Consider the following 19,052-nt stretch of genomic DNA (forward strand, 5'->3'; position numbering starts at 1 on the left):
AACAAACTATAAAAGCCCAGAAATAAACCCAAGCATTTATGGTCCACTGATATTCAACAAAGGAGCCAAGAACACACAATGGGGAAAGGAAAGTCTCCTCAATAAATGGTGTTTGGAAAACTAGGTATTCACATGCAGAAGAATAAATTTGCATCCTTATCTCACATCATGTACAAAAACCTATTCAAAATCTATTAAAGACTTAAATCTAAGGCCTGAAACTATAAAACTACTATAAGAAAACACATGGGATGCCTGGGAGTGGTGGCTCACGCCTGTAATCCTAGCACTCTGGGAGGCTGAGGCGGGTGGATCTTTTGAGCTCAGGAGTTCGAGACCAGCCTGAGCAAGAGCAAATCCCCGTCTCTACTAAAAAATGGAAAGAAATTAGCTGGACAACTAAAAATATATAGAAAAAATTAGCCGGGCATGGTGGCACACGCCTATAGTCCCAGCTACTTGGGAGGCTGAAACAGAAGGATTGCTTGACCCCAGGAGTTTGAGGTTGCTGTGAGCTAGGCTGACGCCACAGCACTCACTCTAGCCTGGGCAACACAGCGAGACTCTGTCTCAAAAAAAAAAAAAAAAAGAAAGAAAGAAACTCAAACAACTCAATAGCAAGAAAATATTAATAAATAATTTAAAAATGGGCAAAGGACCTGAATAGACATTTCTCCACAGAAGACATACAAATGGCCAACAGGTATAAGAAAAAATGTTTAACATCACTAATCATCAGCAAAATGCAAATCAAAATCACAATGAGATGTCACCTCATACTTGTTAGAATAGCTCTTATCAGAAAGAAAAAAGACAACAAGTGTTGGCAAAGATATGGAGAAAAGGGAACCCTTGTACACTGTTGGTGGAAATGTAAATTAGTACAGCCACTATGGAAAACAATATGGAGCTGTTTGAGTCCATTTGTGCTGATATAACAGAATATCTAAGACTGGATAATTTGTAAAGAACATAAATTTATTCCTTCACAGTTCTGGAGGCTGGGAAGTCCAAGATCAAGCTACTGGCATCTTGTTAGGGCCTTCTTGCTGCTTCTTCCAAAGGTGATGGATGCCACGTCCTCACATGGTGGAAAGCAAAAAGGTGCTGAACTCACCCTTTTAAAACAGCATTAATACCTGCTCTTGATCATTTAAGGAATAAAAATAATAAAATAATAAAATAGCATTAATCCCACCTGTGAGGGTGGAACTGTCATGGCCCTCACCTCCCAAAGTTCCCACCTCTTAACACTGCCACAATGGCAGCCAGATTTCAACATGAGTTTTGGAGGAGACATTCAGACTACAGAATTCCAAACCTGGCCTCCCCAAATTCATGTCCCTCTCACACACAAAATACATTCATTCCATCCCAAAGCCCCCAAAGTCTTAACTCATCCCAGACCAACTCAAAAGTCCAAAGTCCAGCATCTCATCTAAACATCGTGTGAGTGAGAATCAAGGCATGGTTCATCCTGAGGCAAATTCCCTTCCATCTGTGAGCCTATGAAATCAAAATAAGTTAGGTGTTTCCAAAATACAATGGTGGGACAGACACAGGATAGACATTCCTACTCCAAAAGGGAGAAATAGGCAAGTAAAAGAGAAGTAATAGGTCCCAAGTAAGTCCAAAACCTCACAGGGAAAACAACATTAATTCTTAAGGCTTGAGAATAATCTCCTTGACTCCAGGTCTCACTTTCTGGATTCCCAAGACCTCAGGTAGTCTTGTCCCTGTGGCTTTGCTGGGCTCAACCCACGTAGCTGCTCTCACACACTGGAACCTCGTGTCTGTAGCTCTCCCAGCTGGCATTGCACACCGGTGGCTCTATAGTTCTTGGGTCTCAGTGGCGACCCCACTGCTGATACCAATGTTTTGTTCCAGTCTGTTTGTGCTGCTGTAACAGAATCCTACAGACTGGGCAAATTATAAATAAGAGAAATTTATGTTCTTGGTGTTCTGAAGGCTGGGAAGCTCAAGACCAAGGCTTTGGCAGGTCCAGTGTCTATTGGGGTGCTATTCCTCATTGGTGGTACCTTGTTACTGTGTCCTCACAGGGCAGAGGGCAGAAGAGAAAGAGAGAGAGTGAGGCAGTTCTCTGAAGCCCCATTTACAATGGCATTGGTCCATTTATGAGGGATAGTCCTCAAGACTTAATCTTTATCTCCCAAGAGGCCCCCATTTCAATACTAGGGATCGCATTGGGGATTAAGTTACACCACATGAAAATTGGGTGGGACACAACATTCAAACCATTACAGGAAATTTTTCAAAAAATTAAAAATAGAATGACCTAGCAATTCCAATTCTGGGTATGTATCCAAACGAAATTAAATCAGCACCATGCAGAGATATCCGCACCCACATGCTCATTGCAGCATTGTTCTCAACAGCCAGGATATAGAAACAACCTACATGTCTATTGATAGATGAATAGATAAAGAAAATGTGGCGTATATGTGCAATGGGATATAACTCGGCCTTAAGAAAGGAGATCCTGCCATTTGAGGCAACATGGATGAAACTGAAGGGCATTATGCTATGTTAAATAAGCCGGACACAAAAAGACCAATGATATCACTTATATGTGAAATCTAAAATAGCTAAACTCATACAAGCACAGCATAGAATTGTGGTTTCCAGGGGCTGGTGGGTGGGGAAAATGAGAAGATTTTGGTCAAAAGGTATAAAGTTTCCATCCTGCAGGATGAACAAATTCTGAAGATCTAATGTACAGCAAGGTGACTGTAGTTAATAATATTATATACTTGAAATTTGCTAAGAGAGTCAATCTTAAGTTTTCTTACCACAAAAAAAGGATAACTATGTAAAGTGATGAATAATTTAATTAGCTTGATTGTGGTAATCATTTAATGATGTATATGTATATCTTAAATATATACAATGTTATTGAGATGGGATCTCACTATGTTGCCCAGGCTGGTCTTGAACTTCTGGGCTCAGGTGATTCTCCTGCCTCAGTCTTCTGAGTAGCAAGGACTATAGGTATGTGCCACCATGCCCAGCTCTAAATACATACAATTTTTATTTGTCAATTATACTTCAACAAAGCTGGGAGAAAAAAGAAATATTAAAATCACCTGAACTATATTACTTCCGATGGTGGAAAGAGCTAGAAACGTTTTTAAAAAACTGGGAAATTCTCATGTATTTGAAAATTAAGGGATATACTTCCAGATGGGTAAAATCTTAAAATTCCCATGGAAATTGGACAATATTTTGAAAAGAATAAAAATATAACATATCAAAATTTATCAAGTCTATACTCTATTTAGAGAAAAAATTAAAGCCTTAAATGAGTACATTGAAAGAGAAAAAAAGCAGTAAATAAATAACTTCAGTATCCACGTCATAAATTTGTTTAATATGGTTGCTGCCTTGACATCCATTTTTAGGCCTGGCATAAGTTGTTTGAAACCCAGTCGTATCCTGTCATCTTTGGCCAGTTAAATCCACCCCCAACTCCAAGTTGTTTGCAATATAGACTGCAAGTTCCTCTCCTCTCACTGACCCAAAACCTAACACCTCCCACAGCTTCTAATAATGATGGAACCTTATGGTCAACACCAGAGTCACCGTGTAAATCAATTCTGGCCTTTGCACGTGCTTTCCTTAAACTAGCCAATCCACAACCCCCTCAGGGCAAGCCTAAAGGATAAGGCCCAGGGACCTGGATACAAGCTGAGTCCCACAGGTTTTCTCTCTCGCCCTCCACCCACTGGGTGAGCTCCCTGCAGGCTCCAGACTTCCCGTCACTTCCCACCCTCCAGCACCCCTAACCTCTCTGGGATCTGTAAGGAATAAAATTACGTTTCATATATTTTGGGTTTGCCTCCTCATTGTATCTTACCTGACACATCCACATCCAAATCTTTCCCCTGTCAGGGCTCTCCCATGGGGTGGCTTATGTCTCCTGGCTTATGGCTACTCTCAACAGAGAAACTTCAAGATCAAATTAGAAAGAAACCATAACAACAGAAATCACAACAATCCATCTTAAGAAGTTTGATAAAAACATCCAAATAATCTCAAAGGAATAAGGAATGAAATAATAAACACGAGAAATTTGTGAAATACTAAACAAACAGAGAAAACCAACCAGACAAAACTTGATTCTTTGGAAATACTGGTTGAATTGATAAATGCTTGGCAAGTCCAATCAAGAAATAAAGAAAACGGCACAGTTTACAAATATCTAGAATGGAAAATGGGACACCACTAGAGATACTAAGGACATTAAAAAGATAATAAGGGCCAGGCGTGGTGGCTCACGCCTGTAATCCTAGCACTCTGGGAGGCCCAGGTGGGAGGATCACTTGAGGTCAGGAGTTTGAGACCAGCCTGAGCAAGTGCGAGACCCCGTCTCTACTAAAAATAGAAAGAAATTAGCTGGACAACTAAAAATATACACAAAAAATTAGCTGGGCATAGTGGCGCATGCCTGTAGTCCCAGCTACTTGGGAGGCTGAGGCAGGAGGATCGCTTGAGCCCAGGAGTTTGAGATTGCTGTGAGCTAGACTGACACCACGGCACTCTAGCCCAAGGAACAGAGATTCTGTCTCAAAAAAAAAAAAAAGATAATAAGGATACTATGAAAAATAATACAAATATATTTGTAAATTTTGAAGGACTAGATAAGTCTTATAAAAACACAACTTACCAAAAGTTACAGAAAAATAAATAGAAAATATGAATAGTTCTTTACTTTATTTAACAAATTGAATTCATAATTTAAAATATTCCCACAAAGAAAAACCCAAGACCCAATGGCTTCAGTAACAAATTCTACCACAGCTTTAGAGAAGAAATAGTAACAATATTCCAGAGATTTAAAAAAAGAGAGAGGGATCTTCCCGGCCATCCTATCAGGACAATATAACCTTTAACCCAAAACTTGACAAGAATATTACAAAAAAAAGGTCATTACAGGTCATTCTTTCTCATGAATATAGATGCAAAAATGTTAAACAACAAAATATTAGCTAATCAAATCCAGTAATATATAAAAACGATATTACACAACAAAAAATTGTATTAATTCCATGAATGTTATGGTGGTTTAACATTCAAAAATCAACCAGTGTAAATGTGATAAGTGTACCGAGGATTTGTTTTAACCAGATGTGGTAAGACATGCACACATGCAAATGCCTGTCACGAGGGAAGAGGTTTTTATACTCACAGATTCCCAGAAACAGGAGGTAAGGCATGGGCCACCTGGGGCACCCTGGTCAGTCAGGAGGCAGAGTGAGCAAGGGTGAGCCTGGGCAAGAGCCTTCACTGTGGTTCCTGTGGAAAGGAGTGGGCAAGGTAGGGTGAGAGGGCTTAGGACTGGCTTAGAGTTGATTTGTGGCCCAGCATGTGATCAATTTTGGCAACTGTTCTGTGTGCCAGAACATACATTGAAGGAAATGTATGTTTTCTAGTACTTGGGTGCAATTTTCTGCATATGTCCACTAAATCTAGTTGCTATTCAAATTGTTAAAATGTTCTGTATCCTTACTGATATTTTTGTTATCTTGTTGTAAAGTTACTAAGAGATGTGTGCTAAAAAAATCTCACATTATTATTGTGAATTTGTCTATTTCCACTTGTAGTTTTTTCAAGTTTCCCTTTATATGTTTGAGGTCATATTAGTAGGTATATATATATATAAATTTAAAATTGTCATATCTTCTTGGTGGATTGATCCTTTTATGAAATATCTGTATTTCTAGTTTAGCTTAATGCTTTAACATCTGCTTTGTCTGATGTTAGCGTAGCCTCATCAACATTTTGTAATATTTTTTTTTTTTGAGACAGGGTCTCACTCTGCTGTCCAGGCTAGAGTGCAGTGGTGTCATCATAGCTCACTGCAAACCTCAAACTCCCGGGCTCAAGCGATCCTCCCGCCTCAGCCTCCCAGAGTGCTAGTGATTTTTTCTGTTGACTTCTGACTCCGTTAACAAATTCTCTCTTTTTCTGGTCTAAACTGTTGATAACGCATCTATTGAGTTCTTAATTTAGTTTTTGATATTTTCAGTCCTAGAGTTTCATTTTATTCTTTTTAAAGACTACAGCTGCCTGGTGAAATTATCTATCTTGTTTTCTTTTCTCTTGAATATACTAATATAGTTATTTTGAAATCCATGAATGTTAATGCCAATGTCTGCGTCTCCTATGAGGATGTTTCTTTTCTTTTTCCCCCTCTTGAATTTGGTTATTTTATCCTGTCCTGAGGCTAATGGAAGACATCGTGAATTACAAATTATAAAGATAACCTGAAGCTCTGGGTCATACTCTTCTCTTCTGGATAGGATTTGCTTGTCCTTTTGTTGGGCAGCTAAATTAGTAGCAGATTACCTTAAACAGCCTGTGATTGCCCTGCACGAAGCTGGGCTCCATCTTTATGAGAATTTGTGTTTCTGATTAATAATTACTCCTAAGTGCATAATTTTCCGGGGTCTTAGTTGGAAGTTTGAGGTGTTTCTGAAGTCTCTGAACCCCAGATTTTGTCTCCCAGATCTATGAGACTACCAGAGGTTTCGCTGAGCTTTCCAGCCATTAGGCCCTGGGCTGCTTAGGAGTCAGCAAATGCCTCGAAGGGAAAAGCAGCACAGAATGTCCAACTCATTGCAAAATGCTTCCCCTCAAGTCCTGGCTGTTTTGGTATCTTTATAATGCCTTCAAAAGATACGGTTTGGGATTTTATCCAATCTCTCATTATGAAAATTGTTCTGACACCAACTAGTCCTCAGTGGCTGAATTTTTTTTAATTTAATTTTGATTTTTAGTTGTGTAAAACATTTACCAAAGTCCAAATATGAAATAAAGTACACTTAGGCTGTGCGTGGTGCCTCACACCTATAATCCTAGCACTCTGGGAGGCCGAGTGGGGAGGATTACTTGAGCTTAGGAGTTTGAGACCAGCCTGAGCAATAGCAAGACCCTGTCTACACTAAAAATAGAAAAATTAGCCAGTCATAGTGGTGTACCCCTGTAGTCCCAGCTACTCGGGAGGCTGAGGCAGGAGGATCACTGGAGCCCAGGAATTGGAGGTTGCAGTGAGCTAGGCTGATGCTACGGCACTTTACCCAGGGTGACAGAGTGAGACTCTGTACCAAAAAAAAAAAAAAAAAAACACACTTAAAGATGTCTAGATTCATTTCTGTCCCTTCCCCACATTTCTTCCCTTCTCCCATAGGTAACCATATTTATTAGTTTTTGGTTATTCTTTCATTGTTTGATTTTGAAAATATAAAACAAATTTGTATATAAGTTTTCTCCTTTCTCGCACAAGAGATAGCACACTGTATACACTGTTCTGCATCATGCTTTTTTCCCTCAACATTATATCCTGAAGAGTACTCCAGAATAGAAGATAGATTTACATTATGTTCCTTCTTACAGTTGCAATCTACTCTATTATGTGGATATGCTATAGTTTACTCTGGTTCAGAGTGAGCTTTTAGATTTTTGTTATTATGGAAATTTTCAGACTGTACAAAATTAGACAGAATAGCAGAGTGAAATTCCATGCACTCACCCCCTAGCTCTGGCAGTTGTAACTGGTGGCCAATATTGTTCCATCTACACTCCACCCACCTCCTCTCTCTTACACCACTGGATTATTTAGCATAAATTTCGGGAATTATATAATTTCATCAGTAAATACTTTAATGTGTTTCTCTAAAATACGAGGAATAAAAAATAACAATAGGATGAGCATTTAAAAAGAATTCCTAACAGAGAAACATCAATATTGACCTCTCATGGCCATATATGTGACAGTTACTGCTTTCATTATAGTGCTAGAATTAGGGGGATAATTTGAATGCCCTAGCCAATCAAAAAATTTTAAATTAAACTTACACATTAAAATGAAAGAGAATGTTCTATTTATACAAGGTAGTTTTCAAAATAAAAGAAAGTGTCATTTCAGACATTAGTAATTTGTCTGAGAAAACTAGACATTTCAGAGAATATCTCCACCTCCTTTAAAATCTTAAAGGCTGAGTAATATGATTGCTATTAACAGACTCTTCTCCCTTTCCTACTGTGGGTCTCCAAGCCCCAAGGCAGTCTTGATTTAGGTTGATTCAAGGGCAGAAACATTTAAAAGCACTGTACAAGGGTGTTTCCTTGTTTGCACGTGATCGAGTTTGTCCTGTATGTAATGCAAGGAATTGTGTCTTAGGAGCTCTCCCAAGGCCATGTGTCCACAGGTATAGACAGCAAGTCTGTAGAGATTGACAGGATGCCGAGGTCACTGTGGATTGAGTTTGGGGAGGAATTTTGGATGGAGAAGATGGGCTTGAGCTGGATCTTGGGGAATTACTTAAGTCTGAAGATGGACAGAGGAAGAAGACAGAGGAAGTTCCAATGGGGAGAAATGTGTGGAGAGAAAGTGTGGATGTGGGAAAACGTCAGGTGCACAAGGAGGATCAGAGGAGAAGGCTGAAAAGGGGAAGAGTGAGAGATCCTCTGGGTCAAGTCCTCCAAATCCAGTGTACGCTAAACCAGCTGGGAGGTGTCCTTTCTCTTCCTCCCCAGACATCCTCTCTGTCCCCTGGTCTTCCTGCCTCTCCCTCTTGGTCTGCCGTGTGCATAGCTCCCAGACTCCTGAATGAGCTGGAAGCTGGGGCAGAGAAAGGGGTACACATCCAAAATGCTGTGGCAAAGATACCTTAAAAAATTAAAGATTTAGAAGGAACAAATAAATTTAGTTACTTAGACTTTGGCAAGTGCATTATAAGCATGTTGGCCAGTGAGAAAAATGACTTGCTTCTAGGGGACACAAAGCCAATGGACACAGAGTGACCATAAAATCCATCCTTCCCCCAGGACACCCTGGAGAGTGCAGGCAGTGCTGTGCGTGACTACACTGTGGAGAAAGGGGCAGCATGGTAAAGGGACACACGACTGTCCATGGCAATCCAGGAAGGGCACAGGCCCAATAGAAATGTCTGTCCAGGTTTGGGACGGCACCAGGCTCCCACGCCACCCTCTTGTGAGTGGGGGTCTCCCCCAATCTAGGTGACAAACCCTCAGGACCAGTACTGCGTCCAGGGCGCAGCTTTGACTCAAGCACAGCACCTCACCCAGCACATCACGGCCACCAGTAGGTGTAGGCTGACGTCACCAGACAGGGAAAGGGCAGGTGTGGATTGTGGGGTGCAGGGAGGGCCAAGGGGGCAGCCACAGGCGGAGACCCTGTGGGGGTCTGGGGGTCACTGGGGAAGTGTGACATGGGGGAAGGGCAGGGCACCAGGAGTTTTCCCTGCTCTCCTGTATCCCTGGGCCCTGGGCCCCGCATCCTTCCTCCCCCAGCTGGGCTCTCTCGCCCTGTCCCCACTGGCCCTGCTCCTGCTCCTCCCAGCCTCCCTTCTTGGGCCTCTTTAATTGCAGGCTTGGGAACGCCTGCTCAGGACTGGAGTCTGTGGCCCATGGGAGCCGCCCGCTTCACCCCCCTCACTCCGTTTCCGCACCAAGTACCTGCGTGGGCAGCGGGAGGCGGCTCTGCAACCCGGGTGAGAGGGAGGCTTGTGGGAGGCAGGGGCCTCCGTGGTGGGCCATGCACAGCCACTGGCTGTGTCCCCACTTGCCACCACTGACTCCCCGTGCCTGTGTCTCCTCCTCCCTCTGAGAGGGGCTGCTGTGGGTCTGCACCCCGCTCTCTGCACTAGAGGGGCCCAGGGAGGCTGAGGGGCCCTGGGCATCCACAGGGCCACCCACAGGGCACCCACCCAAAGGTGAGCGAGGGTCTCTCCTCTCACCTTTCTCTCATCCTTGCAGTTCCTGCTGCTGGTTGTCGGTGTGTTTCCTCATGTCTGTGTCTTCATCAGCATTTCCTCTTCCTCCTGTTGTCTGCCCCCAGCGGGGTTTTGTTGAGCTTTTTCTTCTTGGGGGAGTAGGGGGGTTCAGCTTCTGGTGCTATGGCTCTCCCCAGTCTTTCCTCTAATCCTCTTTCTCTGGTCTACTTCTCTCTTTTTCTCTCCTTAATGTCTTATTAAACTTTTCTTTTTCTTGTTCCCTCTGTGTGGACTGGGCACTGCGCTCTGGGCCCCAGGGTTGAAGAGCCGTCCGCAGCAGGAGGAAGGATGGCGAAAGTGAAGGTGGAATGTGGAAGGATAGGGCTGGTGTGGGACAGGCGTCATTGCGCCCTGAGACAGTGCTGTAGAGCAAAGTGGCCTCTTTATATTGTCATTTCTAGGAAGAAAAATGACTCCACTAACTTAACACCCAGCAGAAAGATCTGAAGTTAGAGAGCAGGAAAATGAGCATGTGAGATACTGGGATAATTTCTTGAGTTGTATTTCATAATACAATTATTCATTCAACAAAAATTTACAGCACTGAGAGCATAATAGACGCCAGGCACTGTTCCAGGAGCCAGGGATCCCACCGTGAGCAACAGAGGCATCAGGGACAGAGTCTAGCTGGGAAAGCAGAAAGCAAACGAACCCTTGTGAACAGAGTGCCGTGGGCCTGCTGGCGGCGCCCCTGGTGCCCCGCGGCAGGGAAGGCGAGTGGGAGGGAAGAAGGATTTCAACTCCAAACAGGGGCTGAGGGAAGGCCCTGCTGAGAAGGCGAGGAGGACGTGAGGGCATGAGGTGGAGTGCGTGTGAAGAGCCCCTGTCAAGAGGTCAGAGGTGTTGCTGGAGCTCTCAAGGCCGTGCCCACTGACCATGTGGGCAAGCCGCAGGAGACCAGCGACGCTGGAGTCAGGGAGTCCTGGGAGAGCAGAAGGACGGAGGTCTGGGTGGTGATGGAGGAGCCACCAATGAGAGTCTTGCTTCTCCTCTTGAAGCACTTGGCCGTCAGTGTTGTGGAGAAGGACCCACTGTAGCACCAGGTGCCAACAGCCCGATGGGGGGAGGGCGGTTCAGGAGGTGTCCACCCAGGGCACAGTGACAGCAGCCTGGGCAGGTGGGAGCCGGCAGGTGAGAAGCGGTCAGGGCGGATGTGTTCTGGAAGAAGAGCAGCAGGGGTTCCGATGGCAGGAGTGCACATGTGAGAGGAGAGTACTCCAGAACAACCCAGTGTCAGGACCTGGGCAGCTGGACAGACCTGTCATCCCTGAGCTGGGGAGGAGGTGGGGACGGATGTTTCTCCAGGGGAGACCTAGAGCTCTGGTTGGCCACTTTAGGTAGAACAAGCCCACTGGACACCCAGGAGGGATGTTCAGTACACAGTGGGCATAAGGATCTGAGTTCAAGGCAGCCGACCAGCGTAGGGAGACAACTGTCCTTAGTGACCCACGTGGTGTTGTGTAAGTTAGGTTTGCAGAATTTTTCCTGGAGAGTTCCACATACGCTCTCTCATCAGAGGCCCACCGGCAGCCGTGTGTATCCTCCTTCCACAGAGGGCACAGTACCTCCACAGGGTTGCAGAGCACTGGACAAGGCCCACAGAGACTGCAGATGGAGCTGGGTCTTGGCCCAGCCCTTTCTGATTTTTCTGTCTGTTATATTTACAGTTTCTGCAAAGAAAAGTCCTTGATAGGGAGAGCCGCTTGTTATGTAAGTGCAAGTGTGCTACAAGCATTTCTGATTAGACAGAGAAAGGTGAAAATTGAGAGAAGGAAGGGAGGGAGAGAGGGAGGGAGGGAGAGAGGGAGGGAGGAAGGAAGGAAGGAAGGAAGGAGGGAAGGAAGGAGGGAAGGAAGGAAGGAAGGAAGGAAGGAAGGAAGGAAGGAAGGAAGGAAGGAAGGAAGGAAGGAAGGAAGGATCTCCCTAAAGGTACATGTGGCCAGAAACATTCCTCCACATCACGCCTGGATGTTGGTGGTGGTGAAGACGCCTGGGCGCGTCTTCTAGGGCACAAGTCAGGACATGCTCCCCTCTGTAGGGACAAGCTCAAGCAGCCCACCTTGGTGGCTGTGGATCTGGGCAGGCCTGTCCTAGTTGAGGACATTATCTGGGTCGCCACACAGAGAACATGTCCTGTGGAGCAGCCCCATTCGTCTTTACGAAGCGGTAAGGAAGACCTGAATACACCAGCATGCGACTATCATCTATTTGTTGGAGGTCATCCTGGTCTTTTGTGACTACCTGAAGATATACATTATCACTCACTGCCCCGCATAGGAAAGAATGTAGCAGGGAACTCCTACTACATCAGGTCAAGAACGAGGTCTCCTGCAATTAAAGAGAAAGCTTTGTGCTTTTAGAACACGGAAACTGCAGCTGCATGTCACTTCCCTGGGCATTATTCATGTCAGTTAACGCGTACATCCTATGGTCAGACCCTCCTGCAGGCAGAGAGTGAGCAAAAGAGATGGGAACCCCTGCTCTCACAAATAGAGCTGACAATTAAAAAACAAAAAAAAATCACCAGGTAAGCAAGTACGCAGAATGTCAGGGGTGAGGAGAGCTGTGGAGTAAGACCAAGCAGGGGAGGAGGGGCCAGGGGTGCTTTGCAGAGAAGCTCTGGGTGACCAGAAGAGCCCCGAGAAGGTGTGCAGGGACGGTGGATAGCGGGGAGACATTCTGTGGAGAGGCAAGTGCAATGTCCTAAGGCAAGAGGGTGTCTGCCTTGTTCCAGGACAAAAACATAAAGGGGCCTGAGCAACTGAAACACCCCGAGTGGGGAGAGGGTCGGAGGCCAGGCTGCAGTGCTGGCTGCGGGAGGGGCAGTGGGGGGACCTCCAGGGTCCTCTGGCCTGGCTCTGAGGGTGTGGAAAGCCAGTGGCGTATCTCAAGCACAAGGTCGGCATTATCCAGCTCAAGTGCCAGGCAATGGCCTCCCCGCCACAAGTGGGGGACCACAGCTGTAGCCACGACAACATGTTCATTGTGCAGAAGGAATGTGACATGAGAGACCACGGGGCAGGGTCACCTGGCGTGGGGTCAGCTGGGGGCCCCTTCACGGCAGAAGCCAGTTTGACCTAAGCCCTGTAGGACATCAGGAGACACTACTTTTGTAGCCGTGCAGATGAGAAACAGCTAACTTCTTGCTGTCTGAGGGGCCAGCAAGACACGTGATTGTGTATATTCCACAGGCAATTGGCAGTTTGGGGCTGGGGCGTGGAAGGGGCATCTGTGATGCGATGAGGGTTTTTCTGTCATTTGGCGAGATGCCCACGTGGACCTCTGGCTCCTCCACCTCAGCCTCACAGTCACCACGCAAGGATGTTCCCTGAATTCAGCAGGTTCAAAAATGTAACTGGAATTTTCATCTACGTTTGAGGAATTGCATTCATACTAACCGACTCACAGGACCGAAACTTAATAGCCTTAAATGATAATGTATTGCCCGGTAATGAGAGTCTTGTCACACAGGAAACAAGTGCCACTCTTTAGCAAAAGCATCTCTGATTTTTAAGACTCCAGGTAATGGATCAGAGGCTGCTGAGTGAGCGAAGAGTGAGAGAAAGGGAATTGGGAGTTGCCGACCAAGAATTTCTCCAAGTTAGCTTGCTCATCTCAGAATTTTTTTCCCAGAAACAGCCTGATATAATCCTCCATTATCTCAAGTCTTGGTTCTACATTTACTAAACTTTGGCCAACTCCTCAGAGTCTCAGTTTCCTCATTTGTAAAAGAGGGTCTATGCTAATTAGGCTGGGCATGGTGGCTCACCCCTGTCATCCTAGCACTCTGGGTGGCCGAGGAGGGAGGATCATTAGAGGCCAGGAGTTCAAGACCAGCCTGGGCAACATAGCCAGACCTCATCTCTAAAAAAAAAAAAAAAATTACCTGGGCGTGGTGGCTCACACTACTTGGGAGGCTGAGGCAGGAGAATCACTTGACCCCAGGAATTGGAGGCTCCCCTGAGCTGTGATGATGCCACTGCACTCTAGCTGGGCAACAGAGCAAGACCCTGTCTCAAAAAAAAAAAAAAAAAAAAAGATAACTTATTAAGTAGGTATTACCTATACTGGTTTGTCAGCCACTTTTACTGAGACCCTGATAGCAGGATTATTTTTAAAGGCTCAACATAACTAAAACCTCACTGTTCTCAGGAGGTACGGGCACCCAGTGCTCATTGCTTCTCCACATTGGTCCTGGGACGTTCCTGTCACCCCCAATGTGATTGACAATGACAGGAGCCATTACAACTCCTCCTTTCTCATGTGGCACCAGAGGAGAATTTCCTTTCTCCACACTATGATGGTAACACAGCGGTTGGCATGATAAAACTCATAGAAACTAGAGAAAGACTCCAGACTAAAGAGCAGCTCCTGCTTCATTCCCTTCCCTTTCTATAACACACATGAATTATCTCTGAGGATGAAATGGTTCAAGATTATCAAATATAGTTTCCAGACTCCGTATGATCTCAGACGAAAGACTCAGTGTCATATGGTAAAGCTAAGACTTGCTGACAGGGATTGTCCAAAGGTCTATGACACGTAAAACAGTCTCTACTCACCATGGTAAGGAGACAGACCAGTACAGATACATGTTCCCATTCTATGAGCTGGGGTGGGGGGCTCCTGTCTCTGTGTCAGGTGGACATGAAGGAGCGTCCGCCGCTATGCCCCAAAGCTTAACTTGTGGAGTCCTGATGAGTTGCAGACAAAACAGCTGGCTGAAGATATGGAATGAAAATGTCAATGAAGAAGCATCACTCAATCCAATATTTTTTTGTCCATGTTCTCAGGTGACCTGGAATAACAACTGAGCCATGGAGACATGGTTGAACCAATCATCCACAGATGGCTTCATTCTCTTGGGCATCTTCTCCCACAGCCCAACTGATCTTGTCCTTCTCTCTGTAGTTATGGTGGTTTTCATAGTGGCTCTCTGTGAGAATGTCCTCCTCATCTTCCTCATCTATGTAGATCCTCAGCTTCACACACCCATGTACTTCTTCCTCAGTCAGCTCTCCCTCATGGATCTCATGCTGGTCTGTAACATTGTGCCAAAGATGGCAGCCAACTTCCTGTCTGGCAGGAAGTCCATCTCCTTTGTGGGTTGTGGCATACAAATTGGCTTTTTTGTCTCTCTTGTGGGATCTGAGGGGCTCTTGCTGGGACTCATGGCTTATGACCGCTATGTGGCCATCAGCCGCCCACTTCACTATCCCATCCTCATGAATCAGAGGGTCTGTGTCCAGATTGCTGGGAGCTCCTGGGCCTTTGGGATAATAGATGGCTTGATCCAGATGGTGGTAGTAATGACCTTCCCCTACTGTGGCTTGAGGGAGGTGAACCACTTCTTCTGTGAGATGCTATCCTTGTTGAAGCTGGCCTGTGCAGACACATCCCTTTTTGACATCCTCCTCTTTGCGTGCTGCGTCTTCATGCTGCTCCTTCCCTTCTCCATCATCGTGGCCTCCTATGCTCGAATCCTGGGGACCGTGCTCCGAATGCATTCTGTTCAGGCCCGTAAAAAGGCTCTGGCCACCTGTTCCTCCCACCTGACAGCTGTCTCCCTCTTCTACGGGGCAGCCATGTTCATCTACCTGAGGCCCAGGCGCTACCGGGCCCCTGGCCACGACAAGGTGGTCTCTGTCTTCTACACAGTCCTTACTCCTATGCTCAACCCCCTCATTTACAGCTTGAGGAACCATGAGGTGATGAGGGCACTGAGGAAGGGGCTGGACCGCTGTAGGATTGGCAGCCAGCACTGAACCCCAGGGCACTGGTGCCTGGCTCTGCCAGCTCTTGGCTCTGGGACATCAGGTTAATAATTCACTCAATTTCAGTCTTGGTTTCCCATTAATAATGAGGATTATGACACCTGCAGGCTTAGGTGGGTCTTTTTAAACTATAAACCAGGACCAGGCACAGTGGCTCACACCTGTAATCCTAGCATTCTGTGAGGCCGAAATGGGAAGATCACTTGAGCTCAGGAGTTTGGGACCAAACTGAGCAAGAGTGAAACCCTGTCTCTACTAAAAATAGAGAAATTAGCCAGGCATTGTGGCGTGCACTTGTAGTTCCAGCTACTCAAAAGGCTGAGGCAGGAGGATCACTTGAGCCCAAGAGTTTGAGGTTGCAATGAGCTACGATGACACCACTGCACTCTACCCAGGGTGACAGAGCAAGACTCTATCTCTAAATAAATAAACAAACTCTAAATAAGTACTCTATATTTCTGGTGATAACCCAGCTTTTTTCTCCAATATTTTGTATACTGATTATTTTGTAATATACATTACAAAGGGATGTAGGACTTTGTAACTCAAGCACTGTGCAGAAATAGGCATTGGGAATGCTATCACTTATTATTTAAAATTGGAATGACTTTTATTAGCAGAGGATTCCCTGAGCTGAACCTCCTAACTCTTGCTAATACCTACCATTTATTCAGAGCTTATTATATGCCAAGCATCATGCTGTGTGCTTTATGTGTGTGTGTAGCTATCACTTGTCTGTTATTTATATAATGTCTCACACCAGTTATAGCCACACACTAGTGTCTTAGATGAAAAGCTTCCAGATGATAGAATATAAGCTTATACACTATGAACGGTTGCTTGTGCCTGTAATCCCAGCACTTTGGGAGGCTGAGGTGGGAGGACTGCTTGAGGCCAGGAGTTTGAGACCAGCCTGAGCAACATGGCAGGACCCTGACTCTATAAAAAAAATTTTAAAGTTTAGCCAAGCATGGTGGTGGATGCCTATAGTCCCAGCTACTTGGGAGGCAGAGGCAGGAAGATCACTTGAGCCCAGGAGTTTGAGGCTGCATTGAGCTATGATTGCATCACTGCACTCCAGCCTGGGTGACAGAGCAAGACTCTTTCTCCAAAAAAATAAAAAATAAAAAAAATAAAAAATAAAATATATATATATATATATATATATATACACACACACACATAAGCCTATAAGCATCTTTGGAGAGTACCTGACCTTCATAATGTGTAAGTGGAAACTTTATAAAGAATTATTGAAGGAAAAAAATGCAAAGTGTTTGAGATTCATAAGGAATAACATAGAGACTTCCTTATTTGTGTATTTAGTGTCTGGCACATAGGAAACACATATGAGCATGATGTATACACACCATCTTTTAGCAAAATTTGCCACTCTGTATCACTTTAGTTTCTATAAGGAGAAAATTGGCTAAACAGTTTCCCTTTAGGGGAAGATTAGAATTTAATGACAGAATTTGATGTTATTTGAAAATTTATTTTCAATATTTCAATTTGAGCTATTTGTATGATTTGTGTCCATCCTTCCAAGCTCTGTACCAGTCCTCTGTACATATTTAGAACAAAACTATCTTTTCCTGGGGAAAAAAATCACCTCTATTTAAGGAAGAGAGAACAGAGAGACCAGAACTGGGTCTAGAATGAGACTAAACCCCAGGGTGGTATTCCCTCAGTTTCAGGCTTTGGAAAGGACGGAGGGTGGACACACTAATGACCATAGTCCTTAGAATCAACCACGGGAGATGACTTTAGATTGATTGTCCATTCATTTTAATTCTCACAAGAAATATTTTGTGGTAACATCATTATTTCAATCTTACAGATGACAAAACTAGGGCTCAGCTTGGTAAATCCTTTCCCCTCACTTCCCAGTCTTCCTCTCCACCTCCCCCCGGGGGAGAGAGTCTGTTTATTGGAGCAGCTGAGATGAGCAAAGAGCTTTGCAGGAAGCTCCCTTGCCTTGGAGGTTTAACTGCCAGAGGTGGGCTCTCTGAGGATTTGTTAAAATGGAAGCAACTTTCCTTAGTCAAAGGGCTGCAACATTTTCCATTGTGTACCTGTACCACAATTTTTTCTGGTTTTTGAGACAGGGAGTTGCTCTGTTACCCAGGCTGGAGTGCAGTGGTGCAATCATAGCTCACTGCAGCCTCCAATTCCTGAATTCAAGAGATCCTCCCAATAGCTGGGACCACAGGTGCCCACCACCATGCCTGGCTAAAGTTTTTCATTTTTTGTAGAGACACAATCTTACTGTGTTGCCCAGGCTGGTCTTGGACTCCTGGCCTCAAGCAATCTGCCCATCTCAGCCTCCCAAAGTGCTGGGACTGCAGGTGTGAGCTACCATGCCCAGCCAGTATACCATAATTTACTTTATGATTCCTTACTGATACCTCTTAGGTAGTGCCCAAACTACCAAATTAATTTTAAGCTCCGTAATATTAAATCTCTTTCTAGTTATCCTCCTCATTTTTATCCCATCTTTTTGCCTTGTACAAACTACAATTTGCCCCAAAGTCTCCTCTTCCAGGAATTATTCCCTGATTAAACGATGCCCATTCTGCTCTCTCTTGGACCTTTCACCCTTCAACACGTAATTATCTTGAGTGTTTCAACCAGAACTGTTTGTCTACAACCACTGAACCCCTACACTGGAAGAAAATTCAGAGGAAATTTAATCTAGCTCCCTTCCAGGGAGGCAGAAATTTACACTACAATCACCCGAACCAAAGTTTCACCAGGCTGTGCCTTAAGGAGCCCAATCATAGAAGCATTTCTATTTCATTTTATTTGCATTTTTTGGTATAGCCTTTGTGTTTTTAATTTATTTCCTGGACTAGGACCAGATATTCAATTGACAAATGTCTGCTGAACACCTACCCAGAAATATGGTAAGTTCTGGATCACAAAAGAGGCCCTGCAGGGTTCTCCTTATGTCCACATACACAATTCAGTTAACTAATTGATGCTCCTTATGAAAGCAGAGTTGAAATAATCTCACAACAGTCCCAGTATGTACAATAGCAAACTTAAAATTTACTAAAATAAGAAAATAATAGAGATAGAGAATAGATATCAAAACATAGGGGGAAGGAAGAAAGGAGAATCTGGCTGAGGGAATGGGAGTTCAAGATATTTGCCTCACTTTTGTGTATGCTTGAAATTCTCCATAATAAACAGTTAGAAATGCTCACAGGCCACTGAGTTTTGCCAACTAGTAAATTCTGTGCCACCAAGTTGCCAGTTCATCTCATTGAGAGATTTATATGTAGTGAACCTCCATTCTAATCAGGCAGATTTTTTGTTTTGTTTTGTTTTATTTACAGACAGGGTCTTGCTCTGTCACCCAGGTTGGAGGGCAGTGGCCCAATCACAGCTCACTGCAGCCTCCAACGCCGAGACTCTAGCGATCCACCTTGGTCTGCCAAAGTGCTGGGATTACAAATGT

At 44.6% G+C, this 19,052-nt stretch overlaps 1 protein-coding gene across 1 annotated transcript; it reads left to right on the top strand.

The window, feature by feature from the left end:
- The first annotated feature begins 14,608 nt into the window (after positions 1–14,608).
- On the top strand, positions 14,609–15,670 carry LOC123623132 (olfactory receptor 2V2). The gene has a single exon (XM_045529902.1). The coding sequence runs from the start codon at positions 14,633–14,635 to the stop codon at positions 15,578–15,580; it is 948 nt and encodes a 315-aa protein (XP_045385858.1). The 5' UTR covers positions 14,609–14,632; the 3' UTR covers positions 15,581–15,670.
- The last annotated feature ends 3,382 nt before the right edge of the window (positions 15,671–19,052 follow it).

This window comes from Lemur catta, chromosome 18, assembly GCF_020740605.2.
Source record: "Lemur catta isolate mLemCat1 chromosome 18, mLemCat1.pri, whole genome shotgun sequence".
Taxonomy (NCBI): domain Eukaryota; kingdom Metazoa; phylum Chordata; class Mammalia; order Primates; family Lemuridae; genus Lemur; species Lemur catta.

Bases quoted from the DNA above. Each gene is read 5' to 3' on its own strand.
- LOC123623132 (XM_045529902.1), top strand. From the start codon at position 14,633: ATGGAGACATGGTTGAACCAATCATCCACAGATGGCTTCATTCTCTTG.